The sequence below is a fragment of the Tyto alba genome, unplaced genomic scaffold (genome assembly GCF_018691265.1).
Source record: "Tyto alba isolate M040663 unplaced genomic scaffold, T.alba_DEE_v4.0 Super-Scaffold_26, whole genome shotgun sequence".
In the NCBI taxonomy this organism is placed as follows: Eukaryota; Metazoa; Chordata; class Aves; order Strigiformes; family Tytonidae; genus Tyto; species Tyto alba.
The window spans coordinates 866,252-888,069 of NW_024881300.1; the positions used below are offsets into that span (position 1 = coordinate 866,252).

General features: G+C 48.6%; 2 protein-coding genes across 2 annotated transcripts in view; both read left to right on the top strand.

Moving 5' to 3' along the window:
• Positions 1 to 210: 210 nt before the first annotated feature.
• On the top strand, positions 211 to 9,884 carry LOC104357157 (cholesteryl ester transfer protein). The gene is made up of 16 exons (XM_009962532.3): positions 211 to 355; positions 1,392 to 1,506; positions 2,297 to 2,431; positions 2,982 to 3,052; positions 4,139 to 4,226; positions 4,355 to 4,424; positions 4,721 to 4,781; positions 5,902 to 5,993; positions 6,278 to 6,457; positions 6,872 to 6,922; positions 7,270 to 7,437; positions 8,898 to 8,965; positions 9,094 to 9,136; positions 9,222 to 9,291; positions 9,628 to 9,713; positions 9,810 to 9,884. The coding sequence occupies exons 1-16, from the start codon at positions 211 to 213 to the stop codon at positions 9,882 to 9,884; spliced, it is 1,518 nt and encodes a 505-aa protein (XP_009960834.3).
• A 1,835-nt stretch (positions 9,885 to 11,719) lies between these two features.
• Positions 11,720 to 21,818, top strand: part of NLRC5 (NLR family CARD domain containing 5) — a 52,313-nt gene continuing 42,214 nt past the window's right edge. Inside the window, exons 1-4 of the mRNA XM_042797599.1 lie at positions 11,720 to 11,781; positions 16,088 to 16,253; positions 16,792 to 17,092; positions 19,465 to 19,524. Of these exons, the coding sequence (XP_042653533.1) occupies positions 16,248 to 16,253; positions 16,792 to 17,092; positions 19,465 to 19,524 (367 nt within the window). The 5' untranslated portion in view covers positions 11,720 to 11,781; positions 16,088 to 16,247. The remainder of the gene's footprint in view (positions 11,782 to 16,087; positions 16,254 to 16,791; positions 17,093 to 19,464; positions 19,525 to 21,818) is intronic.

Sequence of the window (21,818 nt, forward strand, 5' to 3'; positions counted from 1 at the left end):
CCAAGTGCCTGCTGTGGGAGGAAGGCAGCGTGCGACTTGAAGAGTGTTAAGGAAACTATAGGAAGATTAGGAAATGTGTGATGAGTTTTGATAACCGGAGGAAGCAGGTCATGTCCTGCTTTGAACGAGGTCTGCTTGGAGGTATGAAAGCAGCCTGTGCCACAGTCCAGAATCAGTCCATCTCGTCGGTGCTCTCCGCTCTGGCCGAAGATGCTCTGGGCTGGCAGGATGAGGCTGGGGACCTTCGGGATCTTGCTAATTCTTATCCGTGCCTCAGCAGCCTGTGAGTTTGGGCCCTTCCCTTACCACATCACGGGGATCGTCTGCAGGATGACCAAGCCCGCGGCATTGCTGCGTAAGTGCCTGCTGTACAGGGATGTTTTTCCCCCGTTCCATCAGAAATTAGTGAGAGATCAGCCAAGTGAGGGGGTTTCTTGCTTCCCTGGCTCTCATGGAAACTGCTTATCTAGTAAGATGTATTAATACCTGCTTGGGAGCACGGGTTAAAGCATGAGCACCTGAAGTGAACAGGCACAACTTCTCAAAGGAGCTAGAAAGTGCTCACCAACCCCGCTCCTTAGCCCAAAGTTTTAGCATTGTTCCTTGGGGGCTGGCGTGATGGGAGAGCTACAGCAAATGTGCGCTTGATTTCTCACCTCGCTGCGATCTCATCTCTTGGGTTTGGTGTGCAGAAAGGGAGAAATAGGTCTTTTCTGCTGCTGTGGGTTTATTTGCAAGGATCTGGGGGCTCTGCAGGTGGGGAAGAATTGCTTTGCCAAGGGTGAGAACAGCTCTGTCCCACCCCCTCTGACAGTGGTACATTCAGAGGAGGGTGCTGGGTCAAACTCAGAGAGGGTATTCCTAGAAGGAAAAAGTCCTGTACAGGCGTGTGCCTGAGGCCGAGGCTGGGATGGGCTGGATAACGCCAGGAAAATGGGTACAGAAACTTGTGTCTCAGAAGTTTTCCTTTCCTCCGGAGCCCCAGCAGCTGACTGCAATACAAGCAAGCAGCAACAGAGCAAAGCACTGGGGTAAAGCTGACAGCCTGCGTGATAGAAGGAAAAACACAGCCTTGACCTTTCCAAAATCTGCCCCTAAGGTGCAGATGAGGTGTATGAAAGTTGGGCTTGATTCCTGGGAAACAGCACTGCTGGTGACTGTCGAGCCACACACACTGCTGTCCCCAGCTGCCACCAGCTGTTACAGTTAGGGATTATTTCTTTTTTTTTCTTTTTAAAATTGACTCTGAAGCTACTTCTAGTTCTTTCTCAATCGAATGGAAATGCCTTGGATAGAACTCTTCTGTAGTGCTTTAATCCAGGGTGCGAACCCAATTTTGCAGCCAGGAGAGATGACAGTGTGGTATCTTTGTCCTTTTCTTCCAACAACAGTGAACCAGGAAACAGCGCAGGTCATTCAAGCAGCGTTCAGAAATGTCAAATTCCCAAATATCACTGGGGAAAGGTCCATGCGGCTCCTTGGCAAGGTGGCTTACGGGCTGAGCAAGTGAGTATCTCTGTGACTCTCTGCTGGGCAGGTGCAAGTGGACGGAGGGGAATGGAAATTGGCCTCGGAGGGAGCTTTGATCCAGCAATTCCTGCTGAAAGCAAAGGTCTAGATGAGCTCAGACACGTTTTCAGATCTATGCCCTGCAGATAATTTGCACATGAAGGTTTAAGCTGCTGATGGATTTAAGGGCTTCTCCAACTCAGTGGGCAGAGAGCGAGGCGGTGCACAGAGCACACCTCTGAAGGGGGATGGAGCCCTGTCCCTGCAGGCCGGAGCTCCCGCGGCCCGTCGCCGACAGATGCTGCCCATGGCACATTAAGTGGCAGAGGGGACCTGGCCGGGGCTGCCCGAGCCACCCTTGTCAGCAGGATGTCACTCGGCCACGCTTTGTGACAAACAGGGCTGGGTTTCGCCGCGTTACTAACTTTTATTTGGGGACAACAAATGCAACGGTGCAAACGCAGGACGGATGTCCTGCTGTGACTGCGGCCGAGGCGGAGCACTGCAATAAAACGGGGTTGTTTCTGCAGCTCATTGCTCTGTGTTTCCTGTCCCAAGCACTCCCCCTGCCTCATATCCGAACGTGGCAGGGGAGGAGCAGTGCACCCAGGCTGAGCCAAAGCACCATTGCCCTTGTGCGTGGGCCCCGGTGATTTGCAAGAGCTCCTGAGTCTGGAGTTGGCGTGGGCCCCCTAAAGACCCCACATCCTCAGCAGCAAACCTGTCTCACCTGGTCATGAAAAGCAGCCCTGGGGTTGGGGACAAACTGGGTTTCTGTGGTTTCTAGCATCCAGGTCAATCACTTGTCCATAGAGCAGAGTGAGGTGGAGCTCAAGGAGGACGATGCCATTCACATTGCCATTAAAAACGTGACGGCCTTCTTCAAAGGGACCCTGACCTACGGCTATGCTGGGGCCTGGTTGTAAGTACCCTGGGGTTGGTTGCTGCTGAGCACCATGGCCTCAGCTCCCGCTGCTGCCCGCAGGCAGGACTGGCCCATGGTGTGAGTAGGTGCAGAGGGGCTGCGTGCCTCTGGCTCTCTAGCAATGGCAGCATTGCTTACTGCCTAAGCGAGACAAGATTTTATATGCTAGCGGTGCTGCTTAGCCCCGTGGCTGCTCTTCTCGTCTTGCTTTCTGCCTTTTCTGTTCTCCTTGTCACCCCTTGTATGAGGAGACAAGATGGGCAAAGCAGACGAGTTGACTTCTTCACTCCCCTTCATTGCTTATAAACTCTGAGTGGGGAAGAAAGGGCTTAATGCCCCTCTTCTCCTAAGTGCTGCTAAGGCAGTGGTTTGCAATGACTTAAAGTCAGAATATGTGAGATGGGCTGCTGCATGCCAGGGTTTTGCACACCACAGTGCAAGGACTGATGTGAGAGGTGTCATAAAACCCACCCTGCAGCTGATGTGCAGTCAGGGAGAAGCTGTTCCCAGCACAGGTTGCTAAATGCCCTCTCTTCTGCCGTTACAGTTTGAAGCTTTTCCATTCAGTTGATTTTGAAATCGAGTCTTCCATTGACCTCCAGATAAACACTGAACTCAGTAAGTAACGGCTGGGGCTCGCTAGCTGTGGGGAGTCTGTGTGTGCGTGCTTCCTCCAGAGCAGCAGGATGGACCAGGTTGTGGGCAGCGAGCCCCAGCAGCTCTGCTCACCTCTGTGGGGACCAGACAGCATCCAGAGGCTGCAAGTGGGTCTCTGCCGCCCTGTGCACACAGGCGAGGAGACAACGTGCCCTTCGAAGACCTCCTGGTTTTAACAGATCAAGCAGAGGAAGCTGGTATGAATCAGTTCAGCAAAGTAATGTTGAATTACACCAGCAGCAAGTGGAGGGCGGTCTGGCCTTCTGGGCTCTCTTCAGGACTGGCTTTTCATCTCTTGTTGTTCAGGATGAGTCAAAAAATACATGCTTCAAAAGAGTGAACCAAATGAGGGCTTTGGTGCAGGAGGTTTGAATGTTCTTATAGGCCACTTTTTCAGCCGTCTCCAGGTCAAAGCCCAGGGTGTTCCCTGGGAAACAAAGCCTCTTCCTCAGGAAGGTCAACAGACTTAGACTAGAAAGACACAGGCAAATTACATTCCTCCACCTCCCCTAAGGGATGAGAGGGATGTGAGTTATTACATGTGCCTCAAAATACATTTTTCTGCCTCAAAATACATTTTCCTGGTAAGCTCCTGGGGGAGAGCAGTGTAAAAAAAAAACTGTCTCAATGACAGTATATTGCAATTTCCAAACTTTCTGCAGTATTACTTAATTCCCTTCCTGCTCTGTGGGTTCCACATACTGCCCAGGTTCTCCTGGGTGATGTTAGGGGACAACCAAGCGTCTGATGTTAGGAGCTAGTGAAGCTGGCAGGTATCGAAGTGAAGCCTGAAGAAAGGTGCCCGGCAGACTAGGTGGGCTGGAGCTGCGAGCAGAAACCCTCCACCCAGGTGCAAGGAAGCCCCATCTGCCTCAACTGCAGGGTCCTAAAGCTTTTGGAAACATCCCCTGGGAGGTGTGGGGAACTCTGGCTGCCCCTCTCCGTCATGCCCTGCTCCAGATCTGCAGAGTGTGCAAAGTCCATTCATCCTCCTCATCTCAGTAGCAAATTAGCTATTTTTTTTCTTTTTTCTTTCATCCCATGCAGTGTGCCAGAAGGACCAAGTGGCTGCTGATGCCTCAGACTGCTACCTGACTTTCCACAAACTCACCCTTCACCTCCAAGGAGACAAGGAGTGAGTCTGTCCCCCTTCAAAATCGAGCTTCGCTTGTCCCGTTACTGGTCCCCAAGTGCTTCAGCCCAAGTGTCACGCGCTGTGGGGACCGCTGGGTGGTCCTTGACCGTGCTCCCTGTCGTACACAGACCGGGCTGGCTGAAGCAGCTCTTCACTGATTTCATCTCCTTCACTTTGAAGCTTGTTCTCAAGAGCGAGGTAAGATCAGCCACTGCCTGTGGACAGAGGAAAGGTCGGTTTGTATGCTACACACACCTCTCCTCACATATGCCCACAAGATAATAGCAATTTAATTTTAGTGCTTGCAAAAAATAAGTAAAGAGAATCCACAAATAAAACAGCTTGGATGAGGCAAGAGGTTGTGCTGACACTGGGATCTCTGATGGTGCCAGACTGACCAACGGCCCCTAGATCTCACCATGAGGCTCAGCTTTGCTCCACAATCCAACATCCTACCTCCCACCTTCAGTTTTTCCCTTCTTTTCCTCTTGCAGGTGTGCAATGAAATCAATTTTCTTGCCCAGGTGCTGGCAAATTATGTACATGATTTAGCAGGTAAATATCCTTGTTGTGTCTGCTTTCTCTTTTTATGTGCAACTTTTAACATTTGAGCCCCAGCAGGGCAGTAGCCACATCCATCAAAGATGTCCTTCAAAAACATGTATGGGAACCCAAGCCCTCAGAAACAGCAAAATAAGCCTTAGCAGTGTTATGAATTTTCTGCATCGGTTTGATTTTTAAGGGTGATTCCACCAACTGAAAGACATATTTCATAAGGTATTTCTCCTTCATTATGTAATGACCAGAGGTGCAGAATAGCTGCAGAAGGACTGATGTTAGCTAGAACAGGAGCGTATGTCCAGCTCTGGGGTCCCCAACATCAGAAGGACATGGAACATGCTCAAGTGAATCTAGAGGAGGCCACAAAGATGCTGGGGGGGCTGGAGCAGCTCCCTTGGGAGGCCGGGCTGAGAGAGTTGGGGGGGTTCAGCCTGGAGAAGAGAAGGCTCTGGGAAGCCCTTCGAGCGGCCTCCCAGGGCTTAAAGGGGGGACAGGAAAGGTGGGGAGGGATTCTGGATCAGGGAGTGGGGATGGGACGAGGGGTGATGGTTTTAAACTGACAGAGGGGAGATTTAGGTGAGATCTAAGGCAGAGATCCTTCCCTGTGCAGGGTGTGAGGCCCTGGCCCAGGGTGCCCAGAGCAGCTGTGGGTGCCCCCTCCCTGGAAGGGTTCAAGGCCAGGTTGGACGGGGCTGGGAGCCCCCTGGGCTGGGGGAAGGGGGCCCTGCCTGGGGCAGGGGGTGGGACTGGATGGGCTTTAAGGTTCCTTCCAAACCGAACCAGTCTATGATTCTATGACATGCATTAGAGTACTGGGGCTAAGATATTACAGCATCTGTATCTGCCTGCTGAAGATTTTCCCAGTCCCAATATCAGGGAAAAGGAGCAGAATGTAAAACAGAGTAATTACCCCTAATACCCTGTGGAGAACCTGAGTCACTGAGCAGCATTAGCATCAGCACTAGCACCCAAAGGAGTGGGACACCTCAGCCCCATTCCCGTGTCCTTTTATAACTTCTAGTCACCTTCTGCAGCAAGTTCTTAAAAGCGTCTGTCGCAAGTTCTGCTTAAGGTTGTATTTCTGGCCTGAGGTTTTTGTGTTTTCTTCCTGCAGCAAATTTTGTCCAGGATAAGGGTATCAGCGTTGATATCTCCCTCGCATCAGCTCCCTTAATAAAAGCAAATTACATAGAATCACACCACAAGGTAAAGTAACCCCGGCTGCTCAGGGACCAAAGGTTTTCTGGAAATGATGATGTTCGCTGGAGGGCTGGGAGGGGCCGGTCCCTTGCTGCCCCTCAGTGCTGCAGCCAAAGGTAAGTAAGTCTGCTGTGTGGGCTGATGCCAGCCTTTCGCCCAGCCGAGGAGCCCGCTCTCTGCCCTGAGTCCAGCCAGCCAGGCCTTTGTCTTGCCACGAAGATGCAAGTATTGACATTTCGTCCTGTCTCCTTGCTGCCCGTTGTGGCCAACATGCTTGCTTTCCTTTAAAGGGCCTTGTCCTGTACAAGAACTACTCCGATGTTTTCAGTGACTCTGGTTTCTCCCCATCGCTGCTGACCGAGTCCCGAATGCTCTACTTCTGGCTGTCTGAGCACACCCTCAACTCTCTGGCTTCGGCAGCATTCTTAGATAAGCGCCTGGCGTTCACCATCAGAGGGGAGAAGTTGCAGGTGACCTCATACAGCATACTTTGGGGAGAGAGTACAAAATTTTCTAAATGCTTGGTGAGACCTGGTTTCTGTAGAAGATCGAAATCTATAGTCAGTCATTACATGTGATCCTGGTCAGAAATTGGTACCTTCTTAGCAAGTATGTGCTACCAGGTAGAGTAATCCTTTAGAGCAGTAATACCAGCTGATAGAAAACTTGTCTTCTGAGCTGTAAAGTGATGTTATTTTCTATGGGAGTACTGAGGTAGAAAGAGGGCAGACTCAGGAGGAACACAGGCATGCCTCTGAACTAGCCACAAGCCACCCATCAGCATTTCAGCCCATCCACCCTGTGTCAGGGTTAACTGTAACCTTGTCTTTTCTACAATCTTTTCTACAATTTTTCTACAATCTGTTTCCCGTTTGTTTCTGAAGGAGCTGTTTGAAATGGAAGACACAGAAGTGCAGCAGAAGGCAGTGCAGATGGTAACTTTTGGTCCTATTTGGAGCATTTTATATCAAATGAGGAGCTTTTCAAATGGATTCTGTTGCATTGTAGTATCTCCTGTCCTTCCATTGACAACTTGAGTCTTGGGTGAGCCTGATGGGGAAAACCAGGGGCTGATGGAGGAGCTGTTGTGCTATGCAAGGAGGATTTCTCCACTCTCTATGCTGGCACAGCTTCCCTGAAACCTGGCTGAATTACTGGGCTTATGTGAACTGAAGGAGGAATTGGGGACTACAAAAGGGATGCAGCTGTGTGGCAAGTTGGCATGAAATTGGGACGTGATATGGAAAAAGCCTGACTCTTCCGTTGCTCCTTACTTGACCAGATTTTTCAAGGCATCTCCTATAACGACTCTGTGGCCAAGGTGTGGAGCCTCGCCCACCCCGAAATCTCTGTTCAGCCTGAAGGGACAGTTGTGAAGTCCTTGGTAGCGGCAGAGGTCAGCATCTTTCCCCCGGGACAAGAGGCCCTGATGGTTCTGTACATGGAGAAGGTCAGTTCTTGTGTCTCCTGACTGTGGAAACCTTGGGACAGGCTCTGTCCTGAGCCTGGATCACTTCAGGGACAGTAATGGCAGGGAGCCCTTTGGGAAGGCTGGGTGGCTAAGCCTTGGGAAGTGGAGAAGGCATATCAGTTCCTTTCAACACTCCCATCTCCACACCTGAGGCTGGGAACGGTGGTAGTGACTGTGTTGGCTCAACACTTTCTCTGTTAGGCCAGCCTGTCACTGGTGTGCAAGGTGGTAAGTGCAGCACTGAAAAGCTCTGATGAGCCCCCATTAACCTGCATCAGACACAGTGAAACTCCTTTAGTGGCGGTATTTTAGGAAAGAATGAAGGCACCATGGCAATGTATTCATTTTGGAATCTCCCCATTCCCAAATTCTTGCTCTCGCCCCCACTTAGAGGATGGCTGTTTCTGAAATGGAGATACAGCTATGAAGAATGCGAAGCTCAAAATATCATATTTTCCTCGATGTATGCCTGTATAAAAGATCATGCTTACATTGTGTTTTACTCTGAACTGCTTTATACTGAATCTAGGGAGGCAGAAAAAAGAAATGCCAGCAGCCTCGCTGACATGTGTAACATCATGAGAAAGCAGTATGTTTGTCCAGCCTTGTAGTTATGGGCTGGTATGGACACTGAACACTGACCAAAAGGAAATCCCTGCCTGAAGGTAGACCAGACTCTTTAATTTAAAGGGTTAAACTATAATTGAGAATAATTCCCTCCTGCCCTCTGCAACTATCCCATGTTAGCAGGGTGTTACAGGGAAATACATACGCCTCATTTTTGTGCTCCAGGTGATATCTTGAAACAAATTTCTGGTAGGACTGCAGAAGCACTGAACCAGAGGTGACCCCTAAAATCGTGGCTCTAAGGACGTGATCTGCTCCTGGCCTGCCAGACCCCTGGCTGTGACCTGCAATGGGATCACAAAGTACTTCTTTTAAATGAATGTTTGCATACAGGCAAAAGTGAGAAAACGAGCCTAACCGGCCAGAATTCCAAAAGTGCTTTCTTTTAAAATTTGGTTATAAATGAAAACACTATGGTAAAACTACTTGTCGTGACCCTGGCTACCCTGGGGCTGGCCTCTCCACATCCAGTCTGATAATCTTTCATGTTGGGACAGATGGTCACTGGGAAACAATATCCTACATAACCATTTCCTTCCTTATGCAGGATTTGGTTCACAAAATGGCAAAAGCATCAGTCCTGTGGGTGAGCCAGTCTAGAGCCACACAGGCTGAGGCAGGTGGGCATCAGGGGGGAGTCTGCTGCATGCAAATGGAGAAGGAAAATGCTGACCTCCTCTAGTAAAATTTGGAGGTAAATCCAGAAGGATGTTTAAACTCTGGGTCAGAGAAAGTAAAGAATTTCCAAATGCAACTCCCTGCTATAAGGCAAGATGAGCTACATCTCAACTCTGCCGTTTGTGTCTGCGCAGGAAATCACGGTCACTATCCAAGCTGCCTATGCGGAAAAGAAACTCATTCTGCACGCTTTGGACTCCAGGTTGGTACTGTGATCTCTCGTGGGTTTTGTTACCTCTTTTAGCCCATGTCTGAAAGCAGCACAAAAAGAGGATCTCTGCAGCTCTGTCAGCTTAGTGACCTTTTCTCACCCTTTTTCCTTCCCTTCAGGATAGAGTTTAAAGTCTTTAAATGCACAGCTGATCCAAGTGGGGTGAGTCCTAAGAAAGTATTCTCTAGGCCGTTTGTGGCTAAATGATGTCTTTGAAACCTTCTTGTATTAATTTTCTGGCTTTCAGAATGACCCGTCCATAAGAAACTTCCTGCAGACAATGATCACGGTGGTTGGGATCCCAGAAGGGATTTCAAGTGAGTTTTCCCTTTGGGGAAGTGTCAACATACTCCATAAGGTGTCTAACATCAGATCTCCTAAAGCTAAGCACTGAGAAAATACACCAATAACCCTGACAGCTGGTGAGGGGGAACCACATTACTGATGTGAATTTCTGCTGGATTCACTTGGGGAATGGGGAGCTCTTTATAAATGGCTGGTACAAAGGAAAGTGAGTCTTCCATCGGGCTGAAGGTTATGAGGCATTGGGGCACAATTAGCTTTTGGCAATGGGCAGACAAGGTCATAGTACATGATGAGCGGCAAGCCAGGGCAGCTGTACCCGTAACTGGATGGGTTTACTGATTCCATAGGGATTGAACGAGCTTTGACTTCACTGCTGAACAGAAAAAGGCTTCATCTATTTGAGATCAGAAATCCTGAGATCATCACAAGAAAGGTAAGCGGCGTTCAGACATTCCTGACTCTCAAGGCCCTACTTGGGAATGTGGCATAAACTAATATAATACTTTTCTTTTTTCTCCTCCCTTTTTAGGGATATGTAATTGTACAACTTGATTTTAGCTTCCCGAATCATTTGCTGCTTGATTTTCTTGAGAAAAGATTATAGAATTGATCTCTTCCTAAAGGGGTGTAGGAACCTTTATACAAACAGAAAGATTGTTTATGAACCAATTAAAACACCAGCTGATTTAAATCGGCTTCGGTTGAATTTTCTTTCCTCTTCCTGAGTAACACACCAGTTTCTGTGCAATTGTACTTCCACAGAGCCTTTCCTCTGCAAAGATCTTGAAGTCTGCACCTCCACACATTCTACTTTTTCAGGATCTTTAAAGGACTTGTGTGCTTAGGAGTAAGGATTGGACTCTTGAGGTGCATGGTCTCTGGGTTAGCACTCATCAGAGACAGCAGAAATGGGCTTTGCCAACCTTTTGGCATCTCTGTTGTTAAGTTTTGGAAACACAGCACTTTTTGCACTGACCCTGAGTTTTGTTTCCACCATGAGCCAAGAGGCTCCTGATTTTGACAAACTTCAGCAACCCAAATGATATTACCAAGCTCCAAGTAAGCTTATGCTAAAAGACCTGGATATGGCTGAAAAAAAGTGAGATGTGAATTTACAGTGCAGTACTGTAACAGAGAACAGAGATATATCATGTTGTGGGTACTCCCTTTACAGAGCCTGTAGGCTTGGCATAGAGCTCTAGTAAATTGTTATGCCCATGTTTTTGTGACAGTGGGAGCAAACTTGAGAAAAGCAATAAAAATGATAAGGAAGCCAAAGAGATTAAAAGTGTAAGTATCTAGTCAGACAGCAGGTTCCTGTTCCTTCCTATTACAGTGCAATAATTTATCCGAAGTGGCTCAGTTATTTTCCTGTACCAATTCATGCTTCCCTCAATTTGTCTTTTCACTTGGAAGAGACCTCAGGCGACAAGCCTAAGACTGTAACGGTGCTCACATTAACAAAGGGAGAGGATGATGTTCTCCCACACAAAGCAATACTGAAGTTGGGTTTTCCACAAAGATCCCTGCAAGGCTGGTAGCAGGACAGCCTCTGTTTCTCAAGCTCTCTGGGCACGGTGGTTGCTCCTTCTGCATTGCCATGGATGCCCCAGGCCCCTCTGACCTGCTCCTCTCCCACCATCGATGCCAGAAGCCACCAAGCTCCCCCAGCATTTTCTTGTTCCATGCGACTGCCGGGTTTAACATCTCTTCAGGGGTCACGGTGCCAAGGCTGGTGGAGGAAGAGGCTGGGGCACATGGAGTGGGCTGAGTTTCCAGGTTGCTCCATGACAGCCAAGGAAGGTTCATCTTACTCAACCAGCTGTGTCCGTGACACAGCAGAAGCCAAGTGGCGTGACATGTGTGGCCAACGTAGCCCTGAAGAAGCCCTGGTGTAGCAGGCAACTTTCCACCTCCCTTCCCACACCGTTCCCATCGCCGCCTCTCTCAGTACAGGCTAAGGGCTTGTCTGTGCTCTCTCTTGCTCTAAAGACGCCAGTGCTGAGGTGACATTTTCCCTCTCTGCATGGCAATGTCTGCTTAAGACCACGGGAACTGGCTTCTGCCAAGCGGGGGTCCTCTGGTCCTCCTGAATGACACTCCACTAGAGTGATGAGCATTAATAAAAAAATAAATAGCAGAAAAAAACCTGCCTTTTTTTTTTTTTTCTCTGTGGAAGTGGGGAAGAAGCAGGAAAGTGGCCAGTGGACCCCCCCACAACGCGGTGGCCAAGCCCCAGGCCGGGGCGCCGCTGCGAGCCCCTTCCCAAAATGGTGGCCGAGGCCCGCGGCGGGCGCCGAGGGCACCGCCGGGGCCGCGCCTCGCCAGGCCTGGAGCGCTGCCCGTGCCGCGGCTTCACGTGCTTTCCCAGAAGAAGCCGTCTCGCCGGTTTCGGTTTCGTCGCCCGGTTTGGGTTTCGAGGAAGCCGCGGCGGGGCGGTCCCGGAGCTGCCGCCGCCGCCGCCGCCGCTATGGCAGCGCCTCGGACCGACCGCCCGCCGGGTGAGTGCCGCGGGCGGGGAGGAGGCGTGAGGGAGCGCTGCCCTTCGCGTCCTCCCCGCGCGGGCTGGAGGCGTCGTCCTGGGACACCCTGAGGGTTTAGATTTTTTTTTTTGTGGGGGGGGACGGGACACGGAGGGTCCCTTTGCTTCCCCGTGTGGAAGGTCAGATGCATCGCTGGAGGTGACTTTTGTTCCCAGGCACTGGGAGCAACCCACTATCTCGGCTTTTACAAGCCAGAGCGTTGTATGGGATAGGGAGGCCACCAAGGATGAGATTGAGGATTTTTAGGCGCAGAAGTTCTAGTTTGACTATAAGCACTGGAAGTGCTGTGACAACTTCTGTGACAGCTGGTTGGAAACACCAGTGGGAGGTGTGGTGGGCCAGACGCGGGCAGGGACGGTGGCAAAATGGGGCAGAGCACGGTGCTGGGTGCTGCCTGTCGCCTCCCCAGCAGCTCCTGGCCACCCGCGGTCCCCTCTGTCTGCCCCTGGTTCCCTCAGAGACACCCCGGTACCGTTCTTGAGGCAAGACAACCAGAGCAAGCATTTCTATCCAGAGATGTGGGTGTTGCTGGATCTGCTGGTTTTTGCTTGTTTGTTTGTTTGTTTTCCTGATAAATTTCAAAACAGCGCCATGTGCCATATTGCCTTGTCTGGGACTCTGCTGCAGACTGCATCAGGTTTTCCAATGTAGCTTCTCTGGCATCTAGAAAAATATTAATAATATTTCATTGTTTGTTGCACTCTGGCTGGCTGGATCTTGAGATCTCTCTGCACACAATTCTATCTAAAAACCTGCAATTTTCCCTCAAATCTATCACATCTACTACATTCTCACTTAAACCTTGTCCCCATTCCAAATGAAAGGCAACTTGCTTTTTTCTCTTAGATATAATAGAAATGGTAAATAAATATTTCCCCATGTGCCAGAATAATCAGACGCATGCATATAAATAAAAATATTCCTATTGTAAGAGCCTTAACCATAAACAAGTCACGAGTTTACTCCACGAGTGTTTGCTCCGAAGTCCCATTTCTTTGGGCCACTAGCCAAAAGTATACCTAAATTATTATCTAGCTGTAGATTTCAGAACAGGATAGCACTCTTCTGCTGTTCTGATAGGGTATTTTTGCTCATCTCACAGTTGTCGCAGATGAGTTGCAGTTGGGGATTCCCAGCTGGTTTTACTTTCATTTGCTCTCCTGTTCATGAGGCCCCAAAAGGCGCCGAAGGGCTGTGTGCCTCAGGAGAGCTGTGTGGGTGAACAAGTGAAGAAATCAAGGCTGTGGGTATTGTCCCCCAGCTCCTTTGTTTTGTGACCCCCACTTTATTTTCAGTGCTGTTGATCTGTTTCTGGCCTTTTGGTAAGTAGCATGTGCTCGCATGCAGGAACTTCGCAGATTTGCAACAGGGAGCTTCACATTTCGGTTTTATTTTTCGTGGCTGGGAATGATGTGAATGCCAAGTTGGGGAGGGGAGGGGAGGCGAATTTTTGCAATGTGTTTTAGTGGTGTTTATGCATTTGAAGGACAAGGGCCAAGGTTCAAAAACTTCCTGGCTCTTTTCTGGAGGATGTTATGATTCGTTTCGAGCTGAGAGACATTTTAGTGTCAGTTGCTGCCCATCATTTCTTATGGTCTTATTTAGCAGAGCTGTTCAGTATTGCCTGAGCTTTCATCTAACTTTTCAGTGTTGTTTTGTTCTTGAGTATGAGTGTTTCATTAATTCATAGGAATCTAATCTTTGCCTGAATGGCTTTCAGTCTTCATTGGCATTAAGGTCTGATTTATGTATTTAATATGGTCGTATTAAGTAGGTAGTTCTTGGTCATCAGGAGAATAAAGTCAGGGCATTGCTGTCGATAGATTTCTGTATTTTGGCTGGAGAAATGTAAAAGGAAAGTCCCTGGAGGTTGACTGATCAGGGTGCTGGGAAATTAAGTTTTTTTTGCAGGAAGCCATTATTGTGCAGTTTGTTTAAATTTGAAATATTTTCCTTTAAAGTTTCAAGGTAATTGAAACATTTTTTCTTTTTTTTTTTTTTTTTTTAATGCATGTGTTACTCTTAATGTTCTTTATTTGTATAATTAATAATATAAAATTAATTTAATAATAAAACATTTGGAATAAAAACTTGTAGAGTCCTTTCCAGTAAGGTTCATAGTTTCAGTTCTTGGCATAATGGAATAGGCTGAGGGGAAAACTGATCCTGGTTAAGCCCAATTTGATTAGCAATTCAGCAGGAACTTTTTTGTTGTTCTTGTTAGAATAGTGAATTACAGGCATTAGAGAATATTTACAAAGTGTGTGTTCTATTCACATTTTGATGGATCCCAGAGCTGCCTCACTTTTTATGTAATGCATCCTGTAAAGCTTGATCTGGAATCAGAACCTGGGTAAAGTCTTTCTTGTAGTGATACTGTATTATAACAGTATACAGTGATGCTGCATAATAACCAACTGTTACGTGTTTTGACCTAAAGAGTCAGAGGTTAGTAAGAGCGTACAGACAGTATCACTGTCTTTGCTCTTACTGGGCATCTGCTTGGCTTTTGGAGCGCAGGAAGATTAAGTCTTTCCCATCCAGTCCTCACCTGTAGCACTCAGTCAGGTCACATCCCTTTGGTGCATTAATTTGGCTCAGTCTCAAAACATCCCAGGTTGTTGGAAGAGGCAGTACAGAGAGGGCAGAGAGTGGTGCTGGATTGTGGGGGAAGGGATATCCTCTTAAACAGGAGCGGGACAAATGTCTTGAGCAATTTTACCTCCAGTGCTCCAGCCTGGTGCCTGCTTTTTGTTTTGTCTTCAGCTCCTGGGTACATGCCATGCCCAGCAGTGATGCGGGGAGATGATGTTCTCCCCATGCAGTGTGCCCCAGGGAGTGGCATGGGTCTGCTCTGAGGTCACTCCAGCACAAGCATCACTTTCTGATGAATTGGGAGGTGTCTCTGCTCAGATGGGAAGGTCTTGGCTCTTTCCATCAGATCACCCTTCAGTCTTCCACTTCTGTTTTGAGTTATTCCCTTGGCTCCATAGAAATCTTCCACTTTCCTCCTTGGCCAGGGCAAGAAGTAGGCAAAAATAAAAAGCCTGAAGGCCTGTGGCTTACTTTTCACCGTAGACACCTGGATGGTCAGTGTGGAGAAGAGCACGTCTGGGGAGTGAGGGCCGAACACTGGAGCATGTGGGCTCCACAGCACGACTCCCCCATCCCTCCACCCTGGTGGTGGTGGGATGGCTGCTGCTGTTGGGTTGGGAACACGTTTGGTCAGAAAATGGTAGTTACTGGGGAATGGCACTGTGTGCACCAGCCTCGTTAGGGGATGAAACAATTCTACCCAACAGGATGCTTCCACTTAACAGTGTTACTGGCTTTTTGCTGAACTAGGTTGGTCACTGTCCCTTCCTCACCTGACATAAACTTGGACATTACAGCAACTGTGGGAGTTTTTGCCACACCACACACAGTGCAGCAGTCTTGGACCTGGAAGGACCATCCCCTCTAGATGCAAGACAGGTAGTTGGTGGGGGTGTGGAGCATGGAGGCTGCTCCTCGTGGTTTCTGTTTCTCAGCCTTTCTGTAAACATGGTGATGGTAGTTGTAGTTGGCTTCCAACATCAGTGTAGGCAGCTGTCTGCTGGAGATAGCATGGTCCTGATGCCGCTGTAGCCTGGGTTTGGGCCCTGCTGCAGGGTGTTTGGAGATGTGCAGGATGGTAATTGCTTTCCTCATCCCTTTCCCTGTGGTAGTGGCTGGACATCAACCAGTGCTGGCTTCACTGCGGGGAGAAAATTGCCTTTGCCATCTCTGCTGAGAGGTGGAGGGGCTGGCACTGGTGGCATTTTCGGCCCCCTGTATCTGAAACTCTTCTGCAAGACCTGTGTAGCCTCAGAGGATCAGCTTTTCACAGTTTTTTTCTGGTGCGACAGACTGCCTGACTTGAGCAAGCTGCTGTTTCTTCTGTATCAACTTCCACAGAGGGGCTGAGAGCAGCAGGTTCACATAGAAGACCAGCTCGAGTCAGGCAATGATACCAGGAAAGCCGTGATTCCCTTGAAATGTTCCTGTAAAACCTGTCTTCACTTGCATCTTAGGGCACAAGGCTCAATCCTGCATTTTCATCACACCAGTAGAGGATCCTCAAATGTCCAAACTTTGTGGTCACTGCTGGTTTGAGTTGAGTTTGCCACCTAGAGATAAAAATCTCGACAGATGACCCTGGGATCAAAGGCAGAGCTTCTATCTGTGACCCGTCTAATTGCCTGTGCCTTTTTGTATCTATGTCCTGCTCTGTTGTTATTTCTAGGCATCTGCACTGCATGAGGCAACTGCAAGTAGGCATGCACCATGCGTTGGGGTGTCACTGTATGCTGAAAGGCTGCCACTAGCAGATGAGAACTTTGTCAGGGTATGGAGAAGAAGCCACCTTTGTACTTGACAACTGAAAGGAGGCTGAGCACAAAACAATGCAGGTAGGAGAGCGTATGTGTATGGCTTTGGTGTGGGAAGGAAGTGGAAGGTGACACTGTCACCAAAGCAGAAATAAGTTGTTCATCCCTACAAAATGAACAGCAAGAACAGCTGTTTGAGCCCTTTGTGCTGGGAAATATCTTGCTCTTAGAGCCCCACACCTCCCCAGGGGGCCTGCTGCACATGAAAGATGCCTGACATTATACTTGGCAGATGGCCGCTGCAGCGATCAACAGAGCTGCTCCCTGGCTGATGCCAGAGAGGCTGACTCCTGTTGTTTGCTCCTGTCCCTTGCAGTACTGCTGCCTAAGGCACTGTACAGACAAGCACTGTGGTCCTTGCACCATGTCATGGCTGGACTGGGATTTGCCACACAACACTGTGAGAGTGGGGCAGATAAGAAATTCTAGGTTAGGCCAAGGGCTAGAAAAGCAGATCAAGTCATCAAGGGCTGTGCTGGCTGCTTAGCAGCAGGGCTGTGTGGGTGAACATCTCTTGCTCCTATGCCCGTTGCTACCCTGTCTGGTTTCATCCTTCTAGCCCCCATTTCAGAACGATGATCTGGACCTGGAAGCAGCTGTAGCAAGGGTGCGCCCTCAGCTAGTGGAGTTCCTCAGTCACTGTCCTGACTGGCTGCTCACGACCTGCCAGCGCTTCCTCCCAGAGGTGGCCCTGAATGGCCTGGATGGCATCACTGACCACAAAGAAAAAGTCTCAGCGCTCCTTGAGCTGCTGGAGAAGGCTGGCCCTGCCACCTGGAAACAGTTTGCACAGTACCTCTGCATGGAGTGCGACCTCCCCCTGGATTTGGAGATACAGCTCATAAGTTCTGCAGGAGAAGGTAATGGAGATGAGGTCAGCTTCCTCTGAGGGTCTTCAAACACAGTCATTGCCTTGGCCACCCATAGCTGACAGACCAGTCTAGGCAGTGAGACCACCCGTGCCCTCACTTGTGCGGTCGGTGCCTTGTCAGTGAGAGGTGGCAGTCCTCTGCGTGGTGTCCAGGCAGCTACAACCCTTCTTAACCAAGACACTTGGTTTAGTAGAATGATTTGACTTCTGGCTCACCCTGTCTGTCTTTCATCATAATTTCCGGAATAAGATCAGTCCCTCCAAAAACAGTTACTGCCAGCAAACAGAAATAGTTCACAGTCTCCAACGTGCTTTTTCACCACTGCTATGCCTTGATGGTGTTGGTGAGCACTTTCTTTGCTCTTTCAGTAAGAACTGGCCTGATTTGAGGATGGAAGGTTCCATGGACCTTGTGGGAACCTGTGTGGTCATATCACCTGGATTCCCAAATTGGAAGTGTCCCCCAGGACAAAGTCATTTTGCCCAGAGAGAAAATAGTATTCTTGAGACACTGAGTCTATTTGAAATACGGGGAAAAAGGTGTTGTGCTGTAGGGATTCCTGATTGCTTATCCTGACTGAGTAGACAGCAATAGGATAGCTGTGAAAGGGAAAACGTGATGCAATAGTAGCTCAGGAATTTCTTGATGGCAATGATTTTCTTAATTGGAAAATTTAGCTTCAGTCCATATTTCTTGGTGGGAAAGTTTTTGACAAGTTTTCTGTTCCACATTTCTTTACGGAAGGTTTTGAAACTGCTGAAATTTCTTGTGGTATTTTTTTCTTGGAAGCACAACTTTTGGCTTAGAAACACGAGGTAATAAAAATGACTGCTAAAAAGCCAAAACCAATAAAAATTGTGCATCCCCTCTCCAATAAAGCTGAGATGAATTTTTCTATAGATTTATTTGAAGAAGAAAAAAGTGCTACTTTTTTTTCCGTGATTTTTTTTTATTACTTTATTTTTTTATTTTATTATTTTTATTATTTTTCCTTATCCAGAAGGGCAAGAAATACAGAAGTCCTAAATGCACCGCAAGAAAACCACTTCCCCATGTGTCTCATTAGCAGTTGGAGGCAGTGGCTTTAGGGAAAATAACGTGATCTGTGAAGAGTGTGGTCAATACACCGCATGTTATGTTGTAGACTACACGCAGTGTGCGCGTGCTCTCCTTTAGGAAAGCCTGTGGCACCAGCTAAGCTGCACCTCTCCCTTACTGGGTTACTTTATCTTGTTATTAGTTCTTTTCTGTTAACATCATGCTTCGCAGGAAGTCTTACACAATGCATCGTTCTCAGTGGCACTGTCTTTCGTATGCTGCTTGCAGTAACTTGTCGCTACTTTCATCAGTTGGATGGATGCAGCCTTTGGCAACCGACTGCAGGAGCAGTTACTTTTGCAGAGGTGAAACAGGAGAAAGACTAGAGAAAGCAACAGGGAGCAAGGACTGATGGGGACTTTCTCTTGGGACTGAAGCTGAAACAGATTTCGGCCTTTTAATGCTGAGGCATCTCAAAAAAGAAGACGTGCTTGGGATGAGTAGTGGAGAAGTAGCAGGATTGAATCTTCCAGCATGCTTTACATGGCACTCAGGGCAAGAATAAGGATATCTGAGCTGTTGAACGGATTTTGTGTAAGGCTGTGGCACAGCACGTGTGCTGATTTAGAGCCTTGTTCTTTGTTGCTATGCACTGATGCTAGTGCTAGAAATACCAGAGTACTGCGCTCCCAACTGAGTAATGGTGGAAGTGACAGAGAGAGGAATTAATGTATGAAGGCTTCCCCTCTGATTTTGGAGAGCAGTGCTTTCAGGCATGACTTTATCCAAACAGAAGAGTCCTGGTGGTATGCGGACTCTTGTTTGTCCTGAGCAGGATCTCCCTGTGATGCTCTGTGAATGTTGTCTGTGGAGCTGGCTGCACTGAGTGGGGTTTTGTGGCAGCTTGAGCTATGCAATGGGTCAGAAAAGGCCCTTTGACTGGGCTGCTGACTGACTGCCAACAGAAAACACCCCCTTTGCAGGAATGGAGGAAAGTAGGGCTTCCCTTTTTGGCTGCACTGTGGTTTTAGGTCAGCCAAAGCCACCCACGCTCTTGAGTTTGTATGTATCATAGGGAAAAGTTGTTTCACTTCTCCCTTGAAACCAGAGGTTAACTGTATTTTTCAAGCAATCTGAGAGGAAAAGATCAGATGGGGAGCCTGAAACCTGGCTGGGTTGTATCAGCCCTTACACTGAGTCTTGGTTTGTACCACTGTGTGTGTTGTGAGCTGCTTGCCCTTTGACTTCGGCCAGCAGCACCCCAGATTTCAAGAACAGGACACTCTCAGTAACTGTATTTCTTTCCAATCCAGCTCCTTTAGGTAACTTAAGCCAGAAACAAGTATGCACAGATGTGAGTGACCAGTCGTCCGTACAGAAAGGTAAGGCTGGAACAGACCCTGGACTGCTGTGCTCTTGGAGTTTATCTTCTTTGCCCATGGGCTGGGCAGGGCTAGAAATGTCCCACGTATTGGCCACAGCACTGGCAAGGTGTGGGGAAGCCACTGCAACTTCAGGTTTGATTTTTCTGTTCTTGGTCCTTTCCAGATGAACCTCACTTGTTTTGTTTTCTCTCCCTGAATTTAAAAAAAGCCGTGTTGGCCCCAACTCTGCTAAGAAACTCACTCATTTTAGTTTCTCTAGCCAAAGGAGTCTTGCACCCGTTCTGCAAAATCCCTGCTTTTTGTGTTTTTACTGTGGTTGGCTCATGGATAGGTGGAGGATGTTGGTTTGCCTTTTAAAGGAAGAGCATAAAGACTCTTCAGGACTTGATCCAGCAGAAACCATTGCAGAGTTGTCAGAATCAGAATTTAAAAGAATGGATAGTAGTAGTTCTAGGGCTTTCTTCAAGGGTGAATTTGGGACCGAGGCCTTCCTACTCTGTGCAGATTGTGAAATGAGGGGTTTATTTTCAAGATCCCTCCTCTTCCCCTGGCACTTTGCAGCAGCATCCATCACCCAGATGTCCATCAGAAGCCTTCGGTGCAGTGTGAAAATACTGAAGGTATGTGCCACCACTGAGCAATGTCCCTGGGCTCTCATGTAACTGCTGCTGCAATAACTGGAAACTGCTGAATTCTGAGTTGCCTCCTCACTCACCGGATACTCAGTTTCCAGAAAATGAAACACCAGCCCAGGTGCTCCCCGTGTGAAGAGTCTCACAGCAGAAAGAGGGAGAAAAGGTGTGATTCTGGCATCTGGCTTGGTGAGAGGATAGTGAAGGTAGCAGCAAAAGGAATCCAGATTATCACAGGCAGCCGCCATCAGTTTGCTAAGTACTCCTGAAATGTGTGCTGGGGGAAAATGAAACTGCAGGAAATGGAGCGTGTGTACTGCTGGCTGCAGCGTGGAGGAGTCACTGAGCTGGGACCCTGGCAGTGCAGAGAGCAAAGGGCAGGTCTTGTGTCCTGTAGAGGTGCTTAATGTTGGTGGCAGGGAGCAGATTGGTGCTGGCTTGCCCATCGGTGAAAAACAGATGATTTGAGGAAAAAGCTGCTCTTTATTTTTGTTCCTGCTGTGTGAATTTGGGGACTAAGGCTCACACTCGCAGCAACAGGAGCTTCTTGTAGAACTGGCTCTGGTTCTTGCTGAGGTTTGCCAGATCCCTCAGTACCTTATAACGTGTGTGTTTGCACGGGCTGTTTGCATTCCCTGCTTCCCACCAGACAGGGACAGGCTTTTATCACTGTGCACCCTGAGCGGTGAGCACTCTCTGCCTTGCCCATCTCTGCTGGCCCCACCCATTTGAAATGATAGCTTCCAATCTATTCTTTGCAGTTGTGGTTTGGGCCTGATCAGCAACCAACCCCCGCAGCTAATTACCCTCCCTTCCCCCTCCCCACCTGGGAATGGGGGAGGGGATTAGAGGGGTGAAGGGAGACTCACAGGCTGAGATAAGAACAGTTTAATAATGGCAATAAAACGAAAACAATAATGATGATGGGGGGAAAACAAAAAGAAATATATAACCAGGCAATGTACAGCATAATTGCTCCCCACCCGCTGACCAACCCCCAGCCCGTTCCCGGCCAGCGACCCCGAGATACCAGGATCCCACAATCGCAATCCTGGAAGCGAGAGAGAGAGAGAGAGAGCTCCTTCCCAACCACCCCTCCTCTATATAGTGAGCACGACGTTCCATGGTGTGGAATATTTCACTGGCCAGTCAGGGTCAGGTGCTGTGGCCGTGCTCCCTCCCTGCTCCCTGTGCCCTTGCGCACGGGCAGGACGTGGGGAGTCGGAGAGTCCTTGAAGTCTCGGTAGCAGCTGAAAACACCAGTGTGCTGTCAGCATTCTTCTCATACCAAACCCAAAGCTGAATCCACAACACAGCACTCATCTAGTCCCTGAAAAGGAATATTAACTCTATTTCAGCCCAAACTAAGACAGCAGTTCCAGTTGTTCATGTGGTCAGAGACACTTTGGCCTCTGCTTTTCACTCATAGACTGCTTCTGAGTCATGGCACTGCAAATGCTGTGTCTTGTGTGTCACATGCAGTTTTCAGATCCTAAAAACAAAAGTGACCTTTCTGTTCTGCAGGTAGACTGCTGCTGCTAGCTGCTGTGCTGCCCTAGTGAGTAGGTGGTCAATCTTGCCAGTTGCTCACAAGGAAACTTTCTGTGGAGCTGAGATATGTCTAGGCATTGATATTTCCCGCTTCTGCTTTCTTTCAGG

Coding starts and splice junctions, on each gene's coding strand:
- LOC104357157 (XM_009962532.3), top strand. CDS start 211: ATGCTCTGGGCTGGCAGGATGAGGCTGGGGACCTTCGGGATCTTGCTA. Junction 3,053..4,138: donor CCAGATAAACACTGAACTCA/GTAAGTAACGGC, acceptor CATCCCATGCAG/TGTGCCAGAAGGACCAAGTG. Junction 9,292..9,627: donor GATCCCAGAAGGGATTTCAA/GTGAGTTTTCCC, acceptor CTGATTCCATAG/GGATTGAACGAGCTTTGACT.